Raw genomic sequence first — 21,984 nt, forward strand, 5'->3', positions numbered from 1 at the left:
TGGCCAAAATGAACAAATCAGGAGACTATAGATGCTGGCGAGGATGTGGAGAAACGGGAACCCTCTTGCACTGTTGGTGGGAATGCAAGTTGGTGCAGCGGCTCTGGAAAACAGTGTGGAGGTTCCTCAGAAAATTAAAAATAGACCTACCCTATGACCCAGCAATAGCACTGCTAGGAATTTACCCAAGGGATACAGGAGTACTGATGCATAGGGGCACTTGTACCCCAATGTTTATAGCAGCACTCTCAACAATAGCCAAATTATGGAAAGAGCCTAAATGTCCATCAACTGATGAATGGATAAAGAAATTGTGGTTTATATACACAATGGAGTACTACATGGCAATGAGAAAGAATGAAATATGGCCCTTTGTAGCAACGTGGATGGAACTGGCGAGTGTGATGCTAAGTGAAATAAGCCATACAGAGAAAGACAGATACCATATGTTTTCACTCTTATGTGGATCCTGAGAAACTTAACAGAAACCCATGGAGGAGGGGAAGGAAAAAAAAGAAAAAGAGGTTAGAGTGGGAGAGAGCCAAAGCATTAGACACTCTTAACAACTGAGAACAAACTGAGGGTTGATGGGGGGTGGGAGGGAAGGGAGGGTGGGTGATGGGTATTGAGGAGGGCACCTTTTAGGATGAGCACTGGGTGTTGTATGGAAACCAATTTGACAATAAATTTAATATATTGGAAAACAAACAAACAAACAAACAAACAAAAAATTTGTTATGTGCTTGCATACTGATGTCTCACCCCAAACCAGAACATACACATCACAAAACAGTACAGTTACTCACCAGTGCATCCCCTCCACCTCACCAGTGCCAGGCACACAGTAGACACTCAGTAAGTACTGAGTAAGGAATGAATGGGGGGACATTCTATGGTAATTGCATGGCAACCGTGGTTGCCCCTGAAATGGGTGAGCTCCCTGAAGACAGGGTTTTTTGTCACTCCTTGTGTGTTCCACCTTCTGCAGACATGGAGGAAGCATCTGATGCATGGCAGGCGGTGTGACAGGAGCAGAATAGGAGAAGCCCTATTCTAACAGGGCACCTCTCTGAGGAGCTGACATTCTAGTAAAGGGGTGAGACAGAAAAGAATGAAGAAAATGAAGTGAACAATTGCAGATGTTTATAAGTGCTCAATAAGGAAAACAGGTGCAGAGTGCAGAAGAGCATGTCAGCAGCTGGGAAGAAGGACGGAGGGCAGAACTTGAGTGAGTCAGAAAAGACCTCTCTGCAGAGATGAAATTGAGGCTAATGCTAGAGTCTTGCTCCCTACAGGACTGCAGATGCCAGAATCTTCCACAGGCCCATTCGCAAGCTATGCTCAAGTAACATTTAAAGACTGACTGACTGAATGAGTGAATGAATGGATGGAGAATAGATGAACAGATGAATGTGTCCACTGAGCAAAGGCCAGTTCCCTGAACAAGCAGAGGGAAGAGAAATGGAGTCAGCAGCTCACTCCTGCACACATACATTGCCTAGGAAAGGACTCATTGTCCTCCTTGCCCATCCATAACGTGGGGCTTGGAGATTTAACTAACAGGCTCTCCCCCACCCTCTGGCAGGACATGTGAGGCCCCACCATTAGTGCACCCATCTTCCACATCTCAAGGAACTGAAACACAAAGAGTTGAGAGCAGAGTACTGAGGAATGGAGGACAGAGAGAGCTAGGAGGGGGTGGTAACTGGGGTGGGGGCACAGCTCACCTAAGGCAAATGCAGCGAGAAAGGCGGTGATGACACTGCTGGCACACAGCAACTCCACCTTCACAAAGTCCAACTCCTCCCTAGACATAGCACCCAGCAGCAGGGCAGCCACAGCAGCCAGGAACCCCACAACAGTGGCCTGCACCTGTCAGGGCAGAAATCAGAAACATGAGGAAAGGTGTCTCTGACCATCATTGTTCCTCCCTGCCTTTCCCTCTACCTCCTCTCTGACCTTGAGGTCACCCAACCTCCTTTCCTCACCCTAAAATTTGCCAACAGCCCCTCCAACCTGGAAAAAACAAACACCTTGCTTCAATCCAACTCCCTTGAAAACTATTGTTTTCTTGTTCTGCAACTTGTTTGATGCCATTTTCCATCACAAAATCTTCACCTCCTACTCAGCCCTTGGCCAAGGGCCACCAGTCTCTTGCTCATGGCTCCTCTCACTGGTCTGGGCAAAAGTGCTCTGTAACCCCCAGCTGCTCAGACAAGCAACTTCCCCTGCAATGTGGAAATCCACGATCCACAGCTACGCCTTGGAAGTCTCTGTGCACACTCTGTCTCTCTCCCAGACTTTCCTTCCTTGGCAATTGCCCTTCATGCTGGTGGCCCTCTTTCTCTCCATTCTCCCCCATCCCGGCTGCAATTCCCATCTCATCTCAGTGGCGTCACATCTCTGCTGCTCATGCAGGCCAGTACCATGAGGTGCCCAGATCTCAGTATCAACTGGCATGTTATCAGTACAGTTGACCCTTGACCAACACTGGCACTAGGGGCACCAACACTGTGTAAAGTTGAAAACCTGTGTATAACTTGTCACTCCCTCAAAACTTCACTACTAACAGCCTACTGCTGATCAGAAGCATTACCCATAACACAAACTTGATTCACACATATTTTGTATGCTATATTATATACTGTATTCTCATAATAAAGTAAGCTAGAGAAAAAAAATTAAGAATATCATAAGGAATCATACATTTATAGTACTGTATTTATGAAAACAAATCTGCCTATAAGTGGACCCATGCAGTTCAAACCCATATTGTTCAAGGATCAACTGTAATTCAAATGTCTCAATGGAAACATGCTGTATTATTAAAGAAGCCTAAAAAAACAAAGAACTCTACCATATATATGGATGAAAATGTTCCCCAAGTTAACCCATGTGATTCCAGTGAAAGTCCCAAGAAGACTTTTCATGGCACTTGACAATTTATCTTAAGTTCCACAAAGATGAGTAGATGTGCAAGAACAGCCAAGACACCTTGAGAAAAAAGATCAAGAGGGAGTTTGGCACATTCATTATCAATATTTAGTTTTAAGGCTACTGTAATTAAAACAGGGTGGTACTGGCAGAAAAATAGACAAATAGATCAGCAGGACAGACTGGAGTCCAGGAATACCATCAAGAATAGATGAAAATTTATATATGGAAATTTAATATGATAAAGGTGGCATTTCTAATCAGTATGGAATGGGTGGGTACTGAATAAATGGGGTAAGGAAAAGTGGATACCTAGGGGAAAAAAAAGGATTCCTACATTATACCATTCATACACACACCCCACTAAACATAAAACCTAATGTATGAAAAGAAAAAATATAGGATAATGTGTTTCAGATTTTGGATTAAATACTCCTTCTGAAGATGTGTAAAATCTCTGAAGAAAAATGAAATAAGCTGTATATAAATCCAAGTATGACTTCTATGTGATACCACAAACTTCAAAGACAGAAACTGAGTAGGAGAAAATATCTCCATTTATAAGTAATAAAGGGTTAGTGATCAAAATCATGAAGTCCATTTTACAAAGCAATGCCAACTTTTGTCTTTTTAATGTTTATTTATTTTTGAAGGGGAGAGAGACAGAACATGAGCAGGAGAAGAGCAGAGAGAGAGGGAGACACAGAATCTGAAGCAGGCTCCAGGCTCTGAGCTGTCAGCACAGAGCCTGATGTGGGGCTTGAACTCATGAACTGCAAGATCATGACCTGAGCCAAAGTCAGATGTTTAACAGACTCAGCCACCCAGGCACCCCAAGCAATGCCAACTTTTTTTTTTTAACGTTTATTTATTTTTGAGAGAGAGACAGAGCATGAACGGGGGGAGGGTCAGAGAGAGGGAGACACAGAATCTGAAACAGGCTCCAGGCTCTGAGCTGTCAGCACAGAGGCCGACGTGGGGCTCGAGCTCACGGACCGCGAGATCATGACCTGAGCCAAAGTTGGCCACTTAACCGACTGAGCCACCCAGGCGCCCAGACGCCAACTTTTTAAAAAAGATAACCCAACAGAAAAATGTACAAGGAGTATAAATTGACAAGATACAGAAAAGGAAATACAAATGGCTAAAAAGCAAACAAAAATGTGACCAGCTTCCCAAGTAATAGGAAAAAAAATTTAATCCCAATTTGAAAGTAGGTATCTTATTTCTTTGTAATTGATGTTGGTGGTCCTCTACGAAAAGGTCAGTGCCCTCTCAGTTTTGGTGGGGGTGGGTGGGGAACTCAGCAGGTGCTAAGCCCTTGTCTGTGCTTATCCAATTAATGAATCAATCAATGAGTGCATGGGTACACTATATTTATCCCCCAGACTAGGTAAAATTAAAATTTAAAAGGTTTAGGGGCACCTGGGTGGCTTAGTCGGTTAAGCATCTGACTCTTGCTTTCAGCTCAGTTCATGATCTCAAGGTTCATGGGTTCGAGTCCTGCAGTGGGCTCTGTGCCATCTATGTGGAGCCTGCTTGGGATTCTTTCTCTCCCTCCCTCTCTGCCCCTCCCCTGCTCTCTCTCTCTCTCTCCCTCAGAAATAAACATTAGATAAATTTTTAAAAATTTAAAAGGTTGATAATATAAAATACACATTGACAAATATGTGGGAAAATGGTTCTCTTACATATAGATGGTGGTAAAATTGGTACAGGAATTCTGGGAGGAAACTTGGCTACAATTTACCCATATACCTTATGATCTAGCATTTTCTCAGTACAACATTTGCACATGTGAACAAAGAACCACGTAATAATGAGAATAATGACTAGAGATGACATTTCCTGAGTGTTATCTGCTATTCTAAGTGATTTTCATTCATTAAGTCATTCTTAAAAGTACAAGTTACAGAATTATATGTACAGCATAATACTTTTTGTGCTTAAAAAAAAAAAAACACAGAAAGACAGGGACACCTAGCTGGCTCAGCTGGAAGAGCATGTGACTCTTGACTTTGGGTCATGAGTTTAAGCCCCAGGTTGGGTGTAGACATTACTTAAATAAAACAATATTAAAAAAAACACAGGAAGCCATAGCATATATTGTCTATGGCCACATATACCTATATGGCAAATACAAACTAGTTTAGAAGAATACTTTCAATGCTGGTGAGGTTATGGAGAAGCTAATAATTAAAACATTAACACTGGTGCTATTACTTAATACTAAGCACTGAAATGTTTTATAATCCTTTTTGGAAAAATCTAGATCTTTAAATTGTTCATACCTTGTGAACTTGTGGGAAGTTATCTTCAGAAATTCGTGCAAAAAGAGAACAATGTCATTGTGGTGTAATTTATTGAGCAGAAGCCTACAAACAATTTTATGTGCACCCATGTGATGAAGGTCGAATGAGGTGGGATAGGGCTGAATTTGGACAGTTTGCAACGGCCCTGTTGGACCAGCTCTTAGTGGCTGCACTTCAGTCTTACTAGTTGAGTTCCTGGGTCCTACCAGTTGTTAAAAATCACTCATGGGTATATTTTAAATATTACTGTCGGGTGTATTTGTGATAGAATATGAAGTTACTAAAAGTTCAATTATGAAATTTATTGGACCATGTGTGACTCAATGTTAAGCTCCTTAACAAACAGAAGAGACAAACTTATATCCATGCTATGAACCAGAATGTGCCAAGCCAGTGTCTGGCCCAGGTCAGGACTTAATGAATGTTGGTTGAGAATCAATCATGTGGAAATGTGCATGAATATGGACAAGGATTTGGAAACTTGTAGCTCAGGCACTTATTACCTGCCCCTTGCCAGCCTCTCTGTTAAGGGCATCACGAGCATCTCATTTAATATCCAAAGCTCTTCAGCCATAGGCCATGGTCCTGGCACAGGTGACTTGGCTCAAGTGGAGAAGGCAGACATCTACACACAGAATTGCAACCAGGTCAGCTGCAGCTGCATGTGCAAGGCCCCAAAGAGTACCTGGTGTCGGGTTGGAACTGAGACCTGATTGGAACTTCATTGCCGGAAGAACAAGAAGAGACAGGACATTCCAAGGAAAGGCAACCACACACACAAAGGCAGCAGGTGTGGGGTACATGAGGCTGTGGAAGGGAAAGGACCAGACCAGGAGTACCTTTGGGCCAGGCCTACAGTTTGACAAGTAGAACCAACAAAGGAGCTTCAGGAGGAGGCAGTTTGATCAGCTCTAGGATTTAGAAAAGGTCACTCAGGTGTCCAAGCAGAGGGGAGCCAGAGGGGAAGGAACCTGGGGCAATGAAGAGGTTTGATGTCAGTGATGCAGGAGACCAAGAGGCCAAGGCAAGGAAGAAAAGAAGCAGGGCTGGATTCAAATACAGCTCAGAGGCAGACTCCTCCGCGAGTGGTCATAAAGTTGAGGAGCAGAGATGCTGAGAGAGACTCGGTCTCAGGCTTGATTAATGGGAAGACTCCTCACTAGGCACAGCTACCATGATTGGGAGTTTACCACATGTGGCCAGGTGCCATGGCCTTACATGATTGAAACCTCACAACAGACCATCTTACAGATAAGGTGAGGTGATTTGCCCAAGGGTCTACCCCCAAAATGAACTTTCAACCATCAAACTCTTAAGGATTGGGGACTTCACAAGAGGTAAGTGTGAGGAGATAAGGTGATGATGCCAGATCTGGCTAAGGTGTTTCAGGGATGCTTCAGGGAGGGGCAAATGGAGATGCCCCGTAGACAGCCAGAAACAGTGGCTCTAGAACCCAGGTGAGAGGTAAAGTGGATATCCACCTACTCTGATGGACAGGGAGATACAGCTAAGCAAGTCTTGTGTGGTCTGCCCAAGGCCAACCTGTTGATAAATGACAGCCTTAACACCAGCCTGTCTGATCTTAGAGTCCAGGTGCTTTGTGCAGCCTCAGGCTGCCCCCAGCCAAAGAAGCCCAGAAGGTTCTGGATAAAACTACTTCCTCTCTTGTCCTGAGCCAATCTCTTCCCAGTCTCCCCCTGCCCTAGGCTTCCTGATTTTGTAATACTCTGAGACTCCTCGGATGAAAACTTAGCCCAATTAGGGTCTATTAGAAGGAGGTTCAAGTTTGAACAAGCATGAAACATTTAAGGGACAAAGGTGTGGGGGTTGGAGGATATCCTGCAAAAGCTGAGAAGGCACAGGGTGAGAGGCAGGAGTGGGGCCAAGGAGGAACTTCCAGACAGGAAGAATCTCCAGAAACTATAAGCAGGATAATATGCACGAGGCAGTCAGAGGGTACACCAATTAGGATGTCAGTGACTTTGGCAAGCATAGCTTAAATCAAGACAGTGGGAAGAGAAGGCAGTTAGCCCTGTCCATGCTATGAGAAACAGGAGTAAGTATAGGTGAATCTTTCAATAAGTCTGTCTTGGAAAGAAGGAGGTAAAGAAGCTGGAGGGAACTTGGGTTCCAAGAAGAGGCATCTACACTCCGGTGCCAGTGCCTGTAGTTGGGCTGATCCTCCAGCTGCCACATGAGTGTGGTCTGGTGGTTACAGAATGGATGAGGGGCCCATTCCCAAAGCTCAGTCTGGAGTACAGGGACAAGGGCTCACTTAGTCTTTGCTCTTCCTACCTGGAGCAGGCCTGACTGCAGATTCAAAGCAGGAAGGAGATTCATCAAATGCACAAAGGGGAGAGTCACCTGAATGAGGGCGAGGTTACTGCTGATAACTCTGTGCTGCTCTTGGGTGTCATCAATTTGTCCAGTGTTGGCCTAGGATGAAAAGAAAAGTGCAAAGGGTAAGTCTGGCTGGTCAAAAAGCCACGTGAAGCCTTCCTGGAAAACGCAATCTCTCAGGAAAGAAATCAGCAAATACCATTTCATTAACACCAGAACAAATTATTCTGCCCAACTTTCAAAACTGATGTGGGATGGGAAGGTAAGACACAAATCCCTTTGAGAATAAGATGGTATCATGAACCATCTCTCCCATACTCGAGTATTCAAGCACACACAGAGGTAAGCGTCACCAACAATTTCAGAGCCACCTCTCAAACTCATCCATGGGGAGCAGGGAGAGGACCCCTGCTGAGAAGCTGGTTTGCATCCTCAGCTAGGTCTTCAGCTATGTTCTCCTCAGCACCTGCAATCCCTTTTCCCACTAACAGCAAGTCACATCTCAGCTGACCACTAACCTCCTCAATCTCACTTCTGCAAATCATCCCATTTAAGAAATGTTTAAGTCCTTCTTAGGATAAAAAAACATGATCAGAAATACAATTTTCTCCTTTAAAAAATGGTAGTCGGCTTCTAATTTCATAGCATTTTACTGCAAAATTCAAGATGTAGATAAGAAAAGGTTTCAAGCAAATATACTTTTCTAGCTCCTTTGAAATTAGTTCATTATGTTCCTGAACTCCAAAGAAAAAATAAAATTACTTTTCATTTTCAAATAAGGGGAGGCTTTTCTTTTCAGCATGATGGAAACCTCAGGTGTAGCACACGCCATGGAGCCAGGTGACTTTTACTTCACACAGGTAGATTAATATGCATCTTGGGAGTACCCACCGGGACAAGGGACTAAGGTGGAACAGAACACAGCTACACAGCTTGCCACACACCAAACATGCAAGGCCAACAGGCTCATTTCCCTTCTCTGCTCCATGCTATGCTGGGTGCTTGCTGGACTCAACCAGTGCATTTACTGTGTCCTATCAATCCACCAACTCTAACCCTGTACTCATCAGATAAGGGGGAGCTACCAGCCCATGACACCTGAGTATTAATTAGAAGGGCATTCCTTTCTCAATGGCTGAACCGGAAAGGGAGTGATGCCAAGAGGTGCAGCAGGAGGACAGGAGGACTGGAGGGCTGGGGAGCTTGCAGAACTCATACAAATAAGGAAGGAGGAGGACCTGAGGGAAAGAAGCTGTGAGAAGGGGTGAGATGGCAAGGAAATAGGATTTCAGAGCATGTGGAATGGATGGCCCATTTTCCAGTGGGTAACAGACCAAGGCAGCAAAAGGTAGGGAAGGAAGCAGGGCAGAACCAGACTAGCAGGATAACCCACAGGGAGGGGGCACTTGGGAGCAGGTCTCCATCAAGGTAGATGGATACTGCTTTACCCTGGAATGGTGGTCCCAGAAATGTCCGGGTAAGAGCTGGAGAGACAAAGCCAGTCCAAGCACAGGCTCAGTGGCTTTTTGCTAAGAATGTAAAGAGAAAATCAGTGGGAATTTGGGACATCTATTATGGAGACTGACCTAGATTCATCTCAGTGGGAGACGTTTAGGGAGGCCGTTCCCAAATGTTCATTTGGATCACACAGACTTGAACATTTTAAAATGTCTTTTAATGTCTTACAAGTATAAATTGCTATGTGAAATCCTATGGGGTCCTATATCAGTTCTAGATTTTCTAAATCTTTTCTTATTGGCTACATCATAACAGGTTGCTTTAACGGATTCAGACCATGAAGATGACATATCCTCCGGGCACCTCTCTGGGTCTGGATTGTACCTGGAAGGCTGACCCATATAGATGCATATACAAGCTCCCTTGCCCTGTTGCTTCTGGTTGGTTTTGGTCAGTGGGGAGTCACGGAAAGTCACTGGAGGGACAGCAAGAGTGAGGGTGCGGTATAAGCATTTCTGTGCCCTTCCCACTGCCCCAGTGGCTGCGCTTCTCCACACAGACCTGCAGCACCAGCCAGATGGCCCTTTCCTACAGCTCTCTCAGGTTCTGAGAATCATCCCTACCTCTACCCATCCTCTTGCCCCTTTCAGCTTAGACTGATCATCACTTCCTCTTATTGCCAGTCTTAGGGTGATTCACTGCCTTTTTGCAGTTTCCCATAATCCTGCCCACAATGTGGTCAACTCTTCATTAAACCCTGCTCAGCTCCCATCTGTATGTGCCACCTCTCTCCTGCCAGGATCCTGACTTATCCACTGAGTTTTATCTTCATAAGGACACTTAGCTTATTCACAATAAAAAAAACCCCAATCTGTCATTATTTTGTATATTTTTTCCCAATAACAAATATACCAATTTTTTCCAATAACAAAAAAAAAGACTTACTGGATTAAGATGGAGGACTGAATGTTTTACTATCCTTCCTAACCAAACTGAAGGATAGGGAAAGACAATCTTTTTATTTTGAATTAATTTTAGACTTCAAAGGAGTTCCAAAGTTAATATACTTTCCTATATATCCTTCACTCAGCTTCTCCTGATTTTAACACCTTATATAACCACAGGACAATTATCAACTGAGACATTAAGGCTAGTACAACTCTATTAACTAAATGACAGAACATATTCAGATGCCTCCAGTTTCTTCACTAGTGTCCTATTTCTGTCCCAGGCTGCCCATGTAGCTAGTCATCATGTCTCCTTGGTTTTTTTCAATATGTGGCAGTTCCTCACCTTTCATTGTCTTTCATGACCTTGACACTCTTGAAGAGTACTTGATTAGACATTTTGTACAATGTCTCTCAAATGGGTTTGTCTGGTGTTTCCTCATGATTACACTAAGATTATTGGGTTTTGAGGGAAATCAGGCTATAGAGGTATAGTGCTTTTCTCTTCACATGGTATCTGGAGAGCTGTCATACCAACATGGCTGATGAGATGTGGCCTTAACCTTGGTCCTTGGTTCAGGTGGTGTCTGCCAGGATTCTCCACTATAAACTTACTGTGTTTCCCTTCCAATACTCTGTTATTTACTAGTGAGTCATTAGGCCCATTCCATATTCAAGGCAAGGGAATCCAGCTTCACCTCCTAGAGAACAACGTATCAAAGATTTGAGGACATCTACAAACTACTATAGTGATTCACAAGTATTTGGGGAGATAGTTTGGGGCCAAGCAAAGACCCTATTTCTCCTTCAAGTGCCACCTACTAATTCATTAGTGGATTTTGCCTGTGATCAGTATGGTATTCTTCTAATGGTGATTTTATATTCCTTCATTCTTTGCACATAAAATTTTCTCTGAGATACAGAGGTCCCTTCTCCCCCTCTTAAATAATTTATTTACATGGTATGATTGGACTCATGGGTATTTATTTTATTCTTGGGGTCATAATACTATTATATTTATTTTGTCACTAACACTGCTCCTACTGTGGCCATTTGGGAGCTCATTAAGGTTGTCTTTCTGACATGCACCCACATGCTGTTTAGTACTTCCTTACTTTCTGGCACTATCTGATACTCCAGGTACATCTTGTATTTTCTCTGCCCCAGTTCTAAGATGAGCCATTTTCCCAAGAATGTTGGCTTCTTTTATTGAAGAATGGTATCAGAAATCAAGACCTAGATGGCAGATGTGTTAGGTGCCACTGGGATGGTACTGCTTCTAGTTTCTGTTAGTGGGAGAGCTAGGAAATGTATGTATGGATCCTAACCCATGTATGTACACATACCCATGTCTATTGTTGTACCTATCTGCATACATATTAAAACAAATGTGAGTCCATATTCATATTTCTGACTCAAACCCAGGATCATAGGGTTAATTCTAGCATTGAGGAAATGATTTTTAAAATGGACACAAGTTGTGGAAAATAAAAAGAGGTATCTATAGTTTAACACAGCTTAAGAGGGCATCCCTAAATAATGTAAAGCAGGAGTTAGGTTGGAGGAAGGACCCATAACCAAAAGGTCTACTGCACAAAGCAGAGGTAGCCCTGGGGATGATGGGAGCAGAAGGGAGCCTGGGACAACTGAAAGGGCTTTGGCCCAGAGAGCAGAGCAGGAACATCCAGAACAGTTGGCCTCTTCCCTTGTCTGCCAACAATGAGACACCTGGCCATTGGGCTCTAAGCAGAAGTAGTGTGTGTGTGTGTGTGTGTGTGTGTGTGTGTGTGTGTGTGTTGGGGTTAAAAAGGCAAAGCAGTGCCCAGAGTGGCCATGATAAGATGGACAAAGAGTTTCTAGACCCATAAGCCCAGTTACTGGCACATACTTCCAGGTAACCTATTCTGACTTACCCCCCCCCACCCCAATCACTACAAGTATCCTCCTCTAAAGGACAGCATTCAGAGATACACAGAGTAAGAGGAAAGCTAAAATAAAATGATGCTCAACCAACCAAAAATCACTGTTCATGAAAGGAAGGTCACAATCATGAAAGAGATTCATCAGACTCAACAAATGGAAGCACAAAAATCTAAGGAAACAGTCAAAACAGGAAACTGAATAAGACTCTAGGGCAAGCAAATTAACAGATGTGGGAGAATGGTGCTTCCGTAAGTGAAAAGACAATTTTAAATTCTAGAAAGTACAAACGTGAACTCTGAATTTAAAAGAGAGGATTTAAAAAAAAAAGACAGAAACAAACAAAAGCTCTTCATTAGATGACCTCAATAACACAATGGTCAGAGAGATGGAAAGTGATTTAGTGAAATAAAACATCAAGCAGAAGTATTCCCCCAGACCAGACACAAATACAAGAAATGTGAAAAGAAAGTTAAGGAACTCAGAAGGTAGATTCAGAAGTTGCATTGTGCACCCAATAGTAGTAGTAGGGGGTAGGGGGTGGGGTGACAGAAAGAATGAATACCAAAATATTATAAGTAACAGCAGCAGCAAGGTTTCCATAGAACTGAAGACAGGCATAACACTTTAGATAGAAAAATCTAAGATATATGTAAGGTAATGAGAAAAGGCCCTTGCCAGAGACATGATGAACATAGCTGATAAAGAGAAATATACCAAAAAGTCCAGATAGAAAGGTGAACAAATAATCTATAAGAAATTAGATTCTAAAACTAATGGGGCTTCCAGGGGGGCATGGCTGGCTCAGTCAGTAGAGCATGTAACTCTCGATATGAGAGTTGTGCGTTTGAGCCCCCCAATGGGTATGGACATTACTTAAAAATAAAATTTTATTTTTAAGAGTTATGAGGCTTCCATCAGCCACACTGACCACAAGAAGACCCTGAAAATATGCCTCAGTACTGACGGAAAATAATTGTGAACCATGCATTCTTTACCCTTCCAGGTTGGCATCCAATTGTGAAGATAAAATATTGTCATACTGCAAATGTCCAAAAAGTTCACTTCCAACAAATCCTATCTGATTACTAGAAGACACACTAAAGTAAAACAAAAAAACAAATTTAAAAGAAAAGTGAGGGAGAATGATATCAGCAAGATGGAAGGCTAGGAAGCTCCAGGCCTCATTCCCCCCATGCAAATACCAAGTAAAACAAGAGACTGACCAAAACAGCTTTGTGAGAGCTCTAGAAACCAGCCAAGGATTTGCAAAATCAAGTGACCACTCACCAAGAAAAACCCACACTTAGAACAGTAGAAAATCCAACAGTGTCTTTGCTTATCCTTGCACCACTTCCTCCTTGGTACAGAGTAGTGCAGTGCATGGTGCCTTCCTCAGGATAGAAGGAAAACAGTGGACCAGTTTGCAACATCCTGGCCTTCCTGGAGGATACCTGAGGGTGTAGTTTCCATTTTGCCGGACTTGGAGATCAAAGGAAAAGGTGGCATAGTTTGGATATCAGTTTCCAGGCTGCTGAAACCCTGTATCCGGGGTGCTGGATACAGTACAGCTGCAGGGAATTGCAGGCCCATGCATGCCTGGGGCAAAGACTATAGACGGAAAAGTACAATAAAGCATGTAAGTCCCCAAGGAGAAGCAATGTTGAGTTTTTTAGGGTAATTAAAAGGTTTTTAAAGAAAAATTTCAATGTTTATTTACTTCGAGAGGGAGAGAGAGAACAAGCTGGATAGGGACAGAGAGGGAGACACAGAATGCAAAGCCAGCTCCAGGCTCTGACCTGTCAGCACAGAGACTGACACAGGGCTCAAACTCACTAACCGTGAGATCATGACCTGAGCCAAAGTTGGATGCTCACCCGACTGAGCCACCCAAGTGCCCAAGGTAATTAAAACATTTAATAGCAGCCATGCGTGGTGAATTGGAATGGAAAAAAAAAGTACATATACAGGCCCAGGGAAGACACATGCCCACAAAAAGCCTGAAAAAACTTTAAGCCTTCACACCAGACTGACTAGTGAAGGTCCTCCCTTTCATGAGCAAGTCTGCAAAGACCGGGAGAGGTAGCTATTTTCTCAAATGCCAATTTTTCGACAAAAGATGAGAAGGCAGGGAGTGCCTGGGTAGCTCAGTTGGATAGGCATCTGACTTCAGCTCAGGTCATGATCTCATGGTAGATGAGCTTGAGCCCTCTTTGGGTGAGCACAAACCCCACTTTGGGTGAGCCCCACTTTTCTCACTCTCTTATTTAATAAAGACTTTAAAATAACTGTCTTACATATGTTCAAAGAACTAAAGGAGGACATGGATAGAGATCTAGGGAAATGATGGTAACAAAATGAGAATATCTACAAAGAGAAACTTTTACAAAGGAACCAAGAAAAATATGCAGCTGGAAAATATAATCACTGAATTGAAAAATTCACTAGAGGGGTTCAATAGCAGACTCATACAGGAAGAAGAATGAATCAGTGAATTTGAAGATAATGTCATTTGAAATTATCAAGTCTCAGAAACAACAACAAAAAAAAATGAAGGAAAGCGAGCCTACAGGACTTATAGGGCACCATCAATCAGATCCATCCATCCATCCATCCATCCATCCATCCATCCACCCATCCATCCATTTCATGTGTTTCCCAGAAAGGGAAGAGAGACAAAAAGGGGCAGAGAGCTTATTTGAATAAATAATGGCCAAATTTCCCCAAATTTGAGGAAATCCATGCATATCCAAATGCAAAAAGGTCAACAAACCCAAGGAGGACAAACTCAAAGAGGCCCACACCAAGAAACATTATAACCAAACCACTGAAAGTCAGAGTCAAAGAGATAATCTTGAAAGATACAAGAGAAAAGACTCCTTACAAATACAGGATCTTCAGTAAGATATCAGATTTCTCAGGGGAAACCATGCAGGTCAGAAGGTAGTGGGATAATATATTTAAATATATTTTTTGCTAGAAGAAAAAATAAAATTCACCAAAAGTTCTATATACAGCAGAACTGTACTGCAAAAAAAAAAAACCCACAAAAAACAAAACAAACAAAAAAACAACAGAGAGAGAGAGAGAGAGAGAGAGAGAGAGAGAGAGAGAGAGAGAGAGAAACGAGAGCATTCCTAAATGAATAAAAGCTGAGGGAGAGTTCAATACCACTAGACCTGCCCTAGAAGAAGTCCTTCAAGTTAAAATGACAGGACTTCAGACATGCTAAAATGAGCCCTTAAAGTTAAAATGAAAGGACACTCAAGACAGGAACTCAAAGCTGTATGGAAATATAAAGTTATCCAGTACAGGTAAATATTTGGATAAATATAAAAACCTGTATTATTTTAATTGTGCTTTGTAACTCCATGTTTTATTCTTTTATATAATTTAAAAAGCAAAAGCATAAAAATAATGAAACTATGCTAATGGATACTCTAATAAAAATAGATATTTTGTGACATCAGTAACATAAAATCAAGGGGTAGAAGAGGGCAGAGGTATAAAGGAGTAGACTTTATGTGATTGAACTTAACTATTATCAGTTTAAAATACATTGTTGTAATTTTAGGCTGCTATATGTCATCACTATGGTAATCACAAAGAAAATAACTATAGAATACAAACAAACAAAAAAACAAAACGACAAGAGAATCAAAATGTATTGCTATAAAAAATCACCTAATCATACAGAAAGACATTAAGGAAAGAAATATGGGACAAAAATAAAGCTGTAAGACATACAGAAAACCAATTTTAAAAATGGCAATAATAAGTCCTTACCTATCTGTAATTACTTCCTTATAAATAGGTTAAACTCCCCAATCAGAAGACATAGACTGGCAGAATTAAGAAAAAAAATGGGTCCAAATACATGCTTTCTACAAAACACTCCCTTTAGATTTGGGAGATGCCTAGGTTGAAAATGAAAGGATGGAAATATCTCATGCAAAGAGCAACCCAGAGAGCAGGAGTTGCTATATTATTAGCAGCCAAATAGACTTTCCATTTAAAACTGTTGTAAGAAACAAACAAGGATATTATTTGATGGTAAAGGGGTCAAATCATCAAGAAGATATAACAATTATAAATGCACCAAATATCAGAGCTCTTAAACAAATGCAAACACTGACAGACATGAAAGGAGAAATGGACAGCTCTACTATGATAGTTGAAGACTTTCAATAATGGACAGAACAACCAGGCAGAAGACAAATAAGGAAATAGAGTATATGACTAACAATATGGAATGACTGGACCAAACAGGCATAGATAGAACACTCCACCCAAAAACAGAACGCAAATTTTTCTTAAGTAGCCTTGAAACATTCTCCTAGATGAACCATATGTTACCCCACAAAACAGGTTTCAATAAATTTTTAAACATTGAAATCATATAAAATATCTTTTCCAGTCACATTAGAATGAAACTAGAAATCAATAGCATGACAACTGGAAAATCAGCAAATACACGAAGATCAAAAAAAATTACTCTTCACAACCAATGGATCAAATAAGAAATCACAACAGAAATAGGAAATATATTCAGATAATTAAAATGGAAACACAACATACCAAAACTTAAGAGATACACTTAACACAGTACTAAGCTGGATATTTCTAGCTATAAACAGTCTTAAATTAAAAAAAATAATAATCTCAGTCAACCACCAAAAATGACAACTTAATAAATGTGAAAGAGAAGGGGCGCCTGGGTGATTCAGGTGGCTAAGCAGCTGACTTCAGCTCACATCATGATCTCATGGTTTGTGAGTTCGAGCCTCACATCGGGCTTTGTGCTGACAGCTTGGAGCCTGGAGCCTGCTTCAGATTCTGTGTCTCCCTCTCTCTCTGTTCCTCCCCTGATCTCACTCTATCTCTCTTTCAAAAATAAATAAAGATTAAAAAAAATTTTTTTTAATGTGAAAGAGAAGAACAAACTAACTGCAAAGCTAGTAGGAGCGAGGAAATAATAATGACTAGATCACAGATACAGAATGGAAAAACAAATGAGAAGATTAATGAAACCATGAGTTGGTTCTTTGAAAAGATGAATAAAATTCACAAAACTGTAACTGCATTGATTAGAAAAAAGAGAGGACTCAAAATCAGAAATGAAAGAGGTACATTACTACTGCTTCCATCAAAATCAAATGGTATTTTTTTAATTCCAAAACCAGAAAAACACCTCACTAAAAAGGAGAAGTATAGACCATATCCCTCATGAACATGGATGCAAAAATTCTCAACAAGATACTAGCCAACTGGGTCCAAAAATACATTAAAACAATTATTCACCACAACCAAGTGGGATTTATACCGGGGATGCAGGGCTGGTTCAATATCTGCAACTCAATCAATATGATACATCAATTTAATAAAAGAAAGGAAAAGAACCACATGATCCTCTTGATAGATACAGAGAAAGCATTTGGCAAAATACATCATTCTTTCTTGATGAAAACCCTCAAGAAAGAAGGGACAGAGGGATCATACCTCAAGATCATAAAAGCCATATACAAAAAAACCCACTGCTAATATCATCCTAGATGAAGAAAAACTGAGACTGTTCCCCCTAGAGTCAGGAACACCTCAGGGATGTCCACTCCTGCCACTGCTATTCAACATAGTGTTAGATGTATTAGCCTCAGCAATCAGACAACACAAAGGAATAACAGACACCAAATCAGCAAGGAGGATGCAAACTTTCAATCTTCACAGATGACATGATACTCTATATGGAAGACACAAAAGATTCCACCAAAAAACTGCTAGAACTGATCCATGAATTCAGCAAAGTTGCAGGATATAAAATCAAACCACAGAAATCAGTTGTATTCCTATATGCCAATAATGAAACAACAGAAAGAGGAATCAAGGAATTCATTCCATTTACACTTGTACCAAAAACTATAAAATACCAAGGTATAAACCTAACCAAAGAAGTGAAAAACCTATACACTGTAAACTTTAGAAAGGTTATGAAAGAAATTGAAGAAAATACAAAAAAAAAAAAAAGAAAAATATTCCACGCTCATAGTTTGGAACAACAAATATTGTTAAAATGTCAATACCAGGGCACCTGGGTGGCTCAGTCGGTTGAATGTCTGACTTCAGCTCAGGTCATGATCTCACAGTCTGTGGGCTCGAGCCCCGCGTCAGGCTCTGTGCTGACAGCTCAGAGTCTGGAGCCTGCTTCTGACCCTCTGTCTCCCTCTCTCTCTGCTCCTCCCCCGCTTTCACTTTGTCTCACTCTGTCTCTCAAAAATAAATAAATGTAAAAAAAAATGTCAATACCACACAAAGCAATCTACATATTCAATCCAATGCCTATCAAAATAACACCAGCATTCTTCACAGAGCTAGAACAAAAATTCCTAAAGTTTGTATGAAGCCAGAAATGACCCCAAATAGCCAAAGCAATCTTGCAAAAGAAAACCAAAGCTGGAAGCATCAAAATCCCCGGCTTCAAATGTATTACAAAGCTGTACTTATCAAGAAAGTATGGTACTGGCACAAGAACAGACACTCAGGTCAATGGAACAGAATAGAGAACCCAGAAATGGACCAACAAACATATGGCCAACTAATCTTTGACAAAGCAGGAAAGAATATCCAATGGAATAAAGACAGTCTCTTCAGCAAGTACTGCTCAGAAAGATGGACAGTGACATGCAGAAGAATGAACCTGGACCACTTTCCTACACCGTACACAAAAATAAACTGAAAATGGATGAAAGACCTCAATGTAAGACAGGAAGCCATCAAAATCCTCGAGGAGAAAGCAGGCAAAAATCTCTTTCATCTTGCCTGCAGCAACTTCTTACTCAACATGTCTCCAGAGGCAAGGGAAACAAAAGCAAAAATGAACTACTGGGACCTCACCAAAATAAAAAGCTTCTGCACAGCGAAGGAAACAATCAGCAAAACTAAAAGGCAACCAACAGAATGGGAGATGATATTTGCAAATGACATATCAGATAAAGGGTTAGTATCCAAAATCTACAAAGAACTTATCAAACTCAACACCCAAAAAACAAATAATCCAGTGAAGAAATGGGCAAAAGACATGAATAGACACTTCTCCAAGGAAGACCTCCAGAGGGCCAACCGACACATGAAAAAATGCTCCACATCACCCATCATCAGGGAAATCCAAACCAAAACCACAATCAGATACCACCTGACACCTGTCAGAATAGCTAACATTAACAACTCAGGCAACAACAGGTGTTGGCAAGGATGCGGAGAAAGAGGATCTCTTTTGCATTGTTGGTGGCAATGCAAGCTGGTGTAGCCACTCTGGAAAATAGTATGGAGGTTCCTCAAAAAACTAAAAATAGAACTATCCTACGACCCAGCAATTGCACTACTAGGCATTTATCCAAGGGATATAGGTGTGCTGTTTCGAAGGGACACATGCACCCCCATGTTTATAGCAGCACTATTACCAAAAACTAAAGTATGGAAAGAGCCCAAAATGTCCATCGATGGATGAATGGATAAAGAAGATGTGGTATATATATACAATGGAGTATTACTCAGAAACCAAAAAGAATGAAATCTTGTCATTTGCAACTATGTGGATGGAACTGGAAGGTATTATGCTAAGTGAAATTAGAGAAAGACAAAAATCATATGACTTCACTCATATGAGGACTTCAAGTGACAAAACAGATGAACATAAGGGAAGGGAAACAAAAATAATAAAAAACAGGGTGGGGGACAAAACAGAAGAGACTCATAAATATGGAGAACAAACTGAGGGTTGATCGAGGGGTTGTGGGAGGGGGGATGGGCTAAATGGGTAAGGGGCATTAAGGAATCTACTCCTGAAATCATTGCTTCACTATATGCTAACTAATTTGGATGTAAATTTTAAAAAATAAAAAATAAAGTTAAAAAAATTTTACCATATATTTCCAATCAGGACCTGTTCTCAAAGAACTCTGCTCAAAATTATGCCATTCTCTCTTAATTAGTATAATAGTACTCTTGATTAATAGTTGTTTAATAAACAATTTATGTCTGTCAAAGGAAATTAGATTTTTGGTTAAATAATTTATATGATTTCCTTAAAAAAAACAATGTGACTATACTTAATGTGAATATACTTAATAATATACTGAACTAGACACTCAGAAATGGTTAATTTGTAAGTCTTCTTTTATGTGCATTTATCACAATTAAAAATTATTTAAAAAGGACCATGTTGGGGCACCTGAGTGCCTCAGTCACTTAAATATTCAACTTCAGCTCAGGTCATAATCTCACAGCTCCTGAGTTCAAGCCCCGCATGGGGCTCTGTGCTGACCTGGAGCCTGCTTTGGATTCTGTGTCTCCCTCCCTTCCTGCCCCTCCCCCACTCAGGCTCTGTCTCTCTTTCCTTCAAGAATAAATAAACATTAAAAAAATGTAAACATAGAGTTGCTGCAGCGGCCACCGCCATATTCAACAGACAGCAGTGCTGCGGTCTGGCCCCCAGCAGAGCGAGCGACCGTCAGTCTGTCTTCAGTCCACAGACCCTGTCCTGACCTGGGGACTCTGGCCTGCCGTCCAGCCTGAGCAGCGAACCTGAAAGAGCCTAGAGCTTGATGGATCCGTGAAGTCAGAAGTCAACTTTGGGGCTCGTGCTTCCACTCCGTCGCACCTTCCTCCTGTATTCGTGGGCTCAAGGCACCAATGTCGCCCCTCCAAATCTCGGACCAGCTCTTAGTGCCCCCTCCTGGTTGGCTCTCCCGCGGCTGGGGGAGGGGTGGGCTCACCATGGCTGAAGCGCCCCGCCCTGGGTTCTGGAGATCCACCAGGACTAGGAGCCGGTGGCCCTGCCACGCTTGTGTACCTGGCCACCGCCTAGGCCGGCATTAGGCCAGCCCAGCTCTGCCACTCCAGCCCTGCCTGCCCTCAGCGGCTGCTGTCAACACAAGCTTCCTGAGCAACCTGAGCCTGTTGGACAAGAGCAGGAACTTCCAGCTCAGGCCTGGGTCCAGCTGGGGCCACCACCAGGGTTTGGTGCAGGGACTTGCAGGGCCCAGAGGCTGGCTGCTTGCACAAGTCCGCTGTCTTGGCACCTGCCCATGCCTCCAGCCACCACCGGGCCCCTCACAGGGTCACCACAAAAGAGGAGCTCATCCCTCAGGAATGCATCAGGCAACCTGTCCTATGCCCATCTCATCACCAAGTCCATCAAGAGCTCAGGGTGGAAGCAACTCATGCTGTCGCAGATCTAAGAGGAGATGGTCAAGTATGTGCCATACTTCAAGGGTAAGAGTGACAGCAACAGCTCGGCGGGCTGGAAGAATTCAATTTGCTTTAATCTGGCCCTACACAGCAAGTCCATTCGTGGGCAGAATTAAGGAACCGGAAAAAGTTCTTGGTGGATGCTCAATCCAGAGGGAGGTAGGAGTGGAAAATCCCCCTAGAGAAGAGCTGCATCCCTGGACAACAGTAAATTTGCTAAGAGCCGGGGCTGAGCTGTTAAGAGAAAAAGTGTCTCTACAGTCTGGTCAGGAGAGTGCCTGGGACAGCCCAGGATCTCAGTTTTATAAATGGCATGTGAGCCCTGGCTCTCACAGCAGTGATGGCTTTAATAAGTGGCATGCATTTCACCCTCCAACTAGCTCAAATGCTAGTACTATTAGTGGGAGACTTTATCCCATTATGACCGAACAGAATGATCTTAGAGATGGGGATGTGCATTCTATGGTGTACCCACTATCTGCTGCAAAGATGGCTTCTGCTCCATCCAGTCTGTCTGAGATAAGTAATCCTGAAAATATGGAAAACCTTTTGGATAATCTCAACCTTGTCTCATCACCAATGCCATTAACTGTTTCAACTCAGTCTTCACCTGGCACCAGGATGCAGCAGACACCATGCTACTCATATGTACTACCAAACACCAGTCTGAATTCACCCAGCCCCAACTCCCAAAAATATACACACGGCCAGTCCAGCAGGAGTCCTTTGCCCCACATGCCTATGTAAACACTTCAGGACAACAAATTGAGCTATGGAGGTATGAATCATTGTAACTGTGCACCGGGACTCTTGAAGGAGTTGCTTACTTA

At 42.1% G+C, this 21,984-nt stretch overlaps 1 protein-coding gene across 24 annotated transcripts in view; it reads right to left on the bottom strand.

Moving 5' to 3' along the window:
• Window positions 1-21,984, bottom strand: part of SLC41A3 (solute carrier family 41 member 3) — a 174,450-nt gene that overhangs the window by 101,086 nt on the left and 51,380 nt on the right. For 20 of the 24 annotated variants that reach the window (XR_008296962.1, XR_008296961.1, XM_053218812.1 and 17 more), the window contains 2 exons: window positions 7,542-7,682; window positions 1,728-1,872 (listed from right to left, as the gene is read on the bottom strand). Coding sequence is in view for 22 of the 24 variants with exons in the window: in XM_053218812.1 (XP_053074787.1) it covers window positions 1,728-1,872; window positions 7,542-7,682 (286 nt within the window). In the remaining 2 variants the exon portion in view is untranslated. The remainder of the gene's footprint in view (window positions 1-1,727; window positions 1,873-7,541; window positions 7,683-21,984) is intronic. The other 4 variants (XM_027046059.2, XM_027046058.2, XM_027046055.2 and 1 more) reach the window with 1 other exon arrangement.

Source organism: Acinonyx jubatus, chromosome A2 (genome assembly GCF_027475565.1).
Source record: "Acinonyx jubatus isolate Ajub_Pintada_27869175 chromosome A2, VMU_Ajub_asm_v1.0, whole genome shotgun sequence".
In the NCBI taxonomy this organism is placed as follows: Eukaryota; Metazoa; Chordata; class Mammalia; order Carnivora; family Felidae; genus Acinonyx; species Acinonyx jubatus.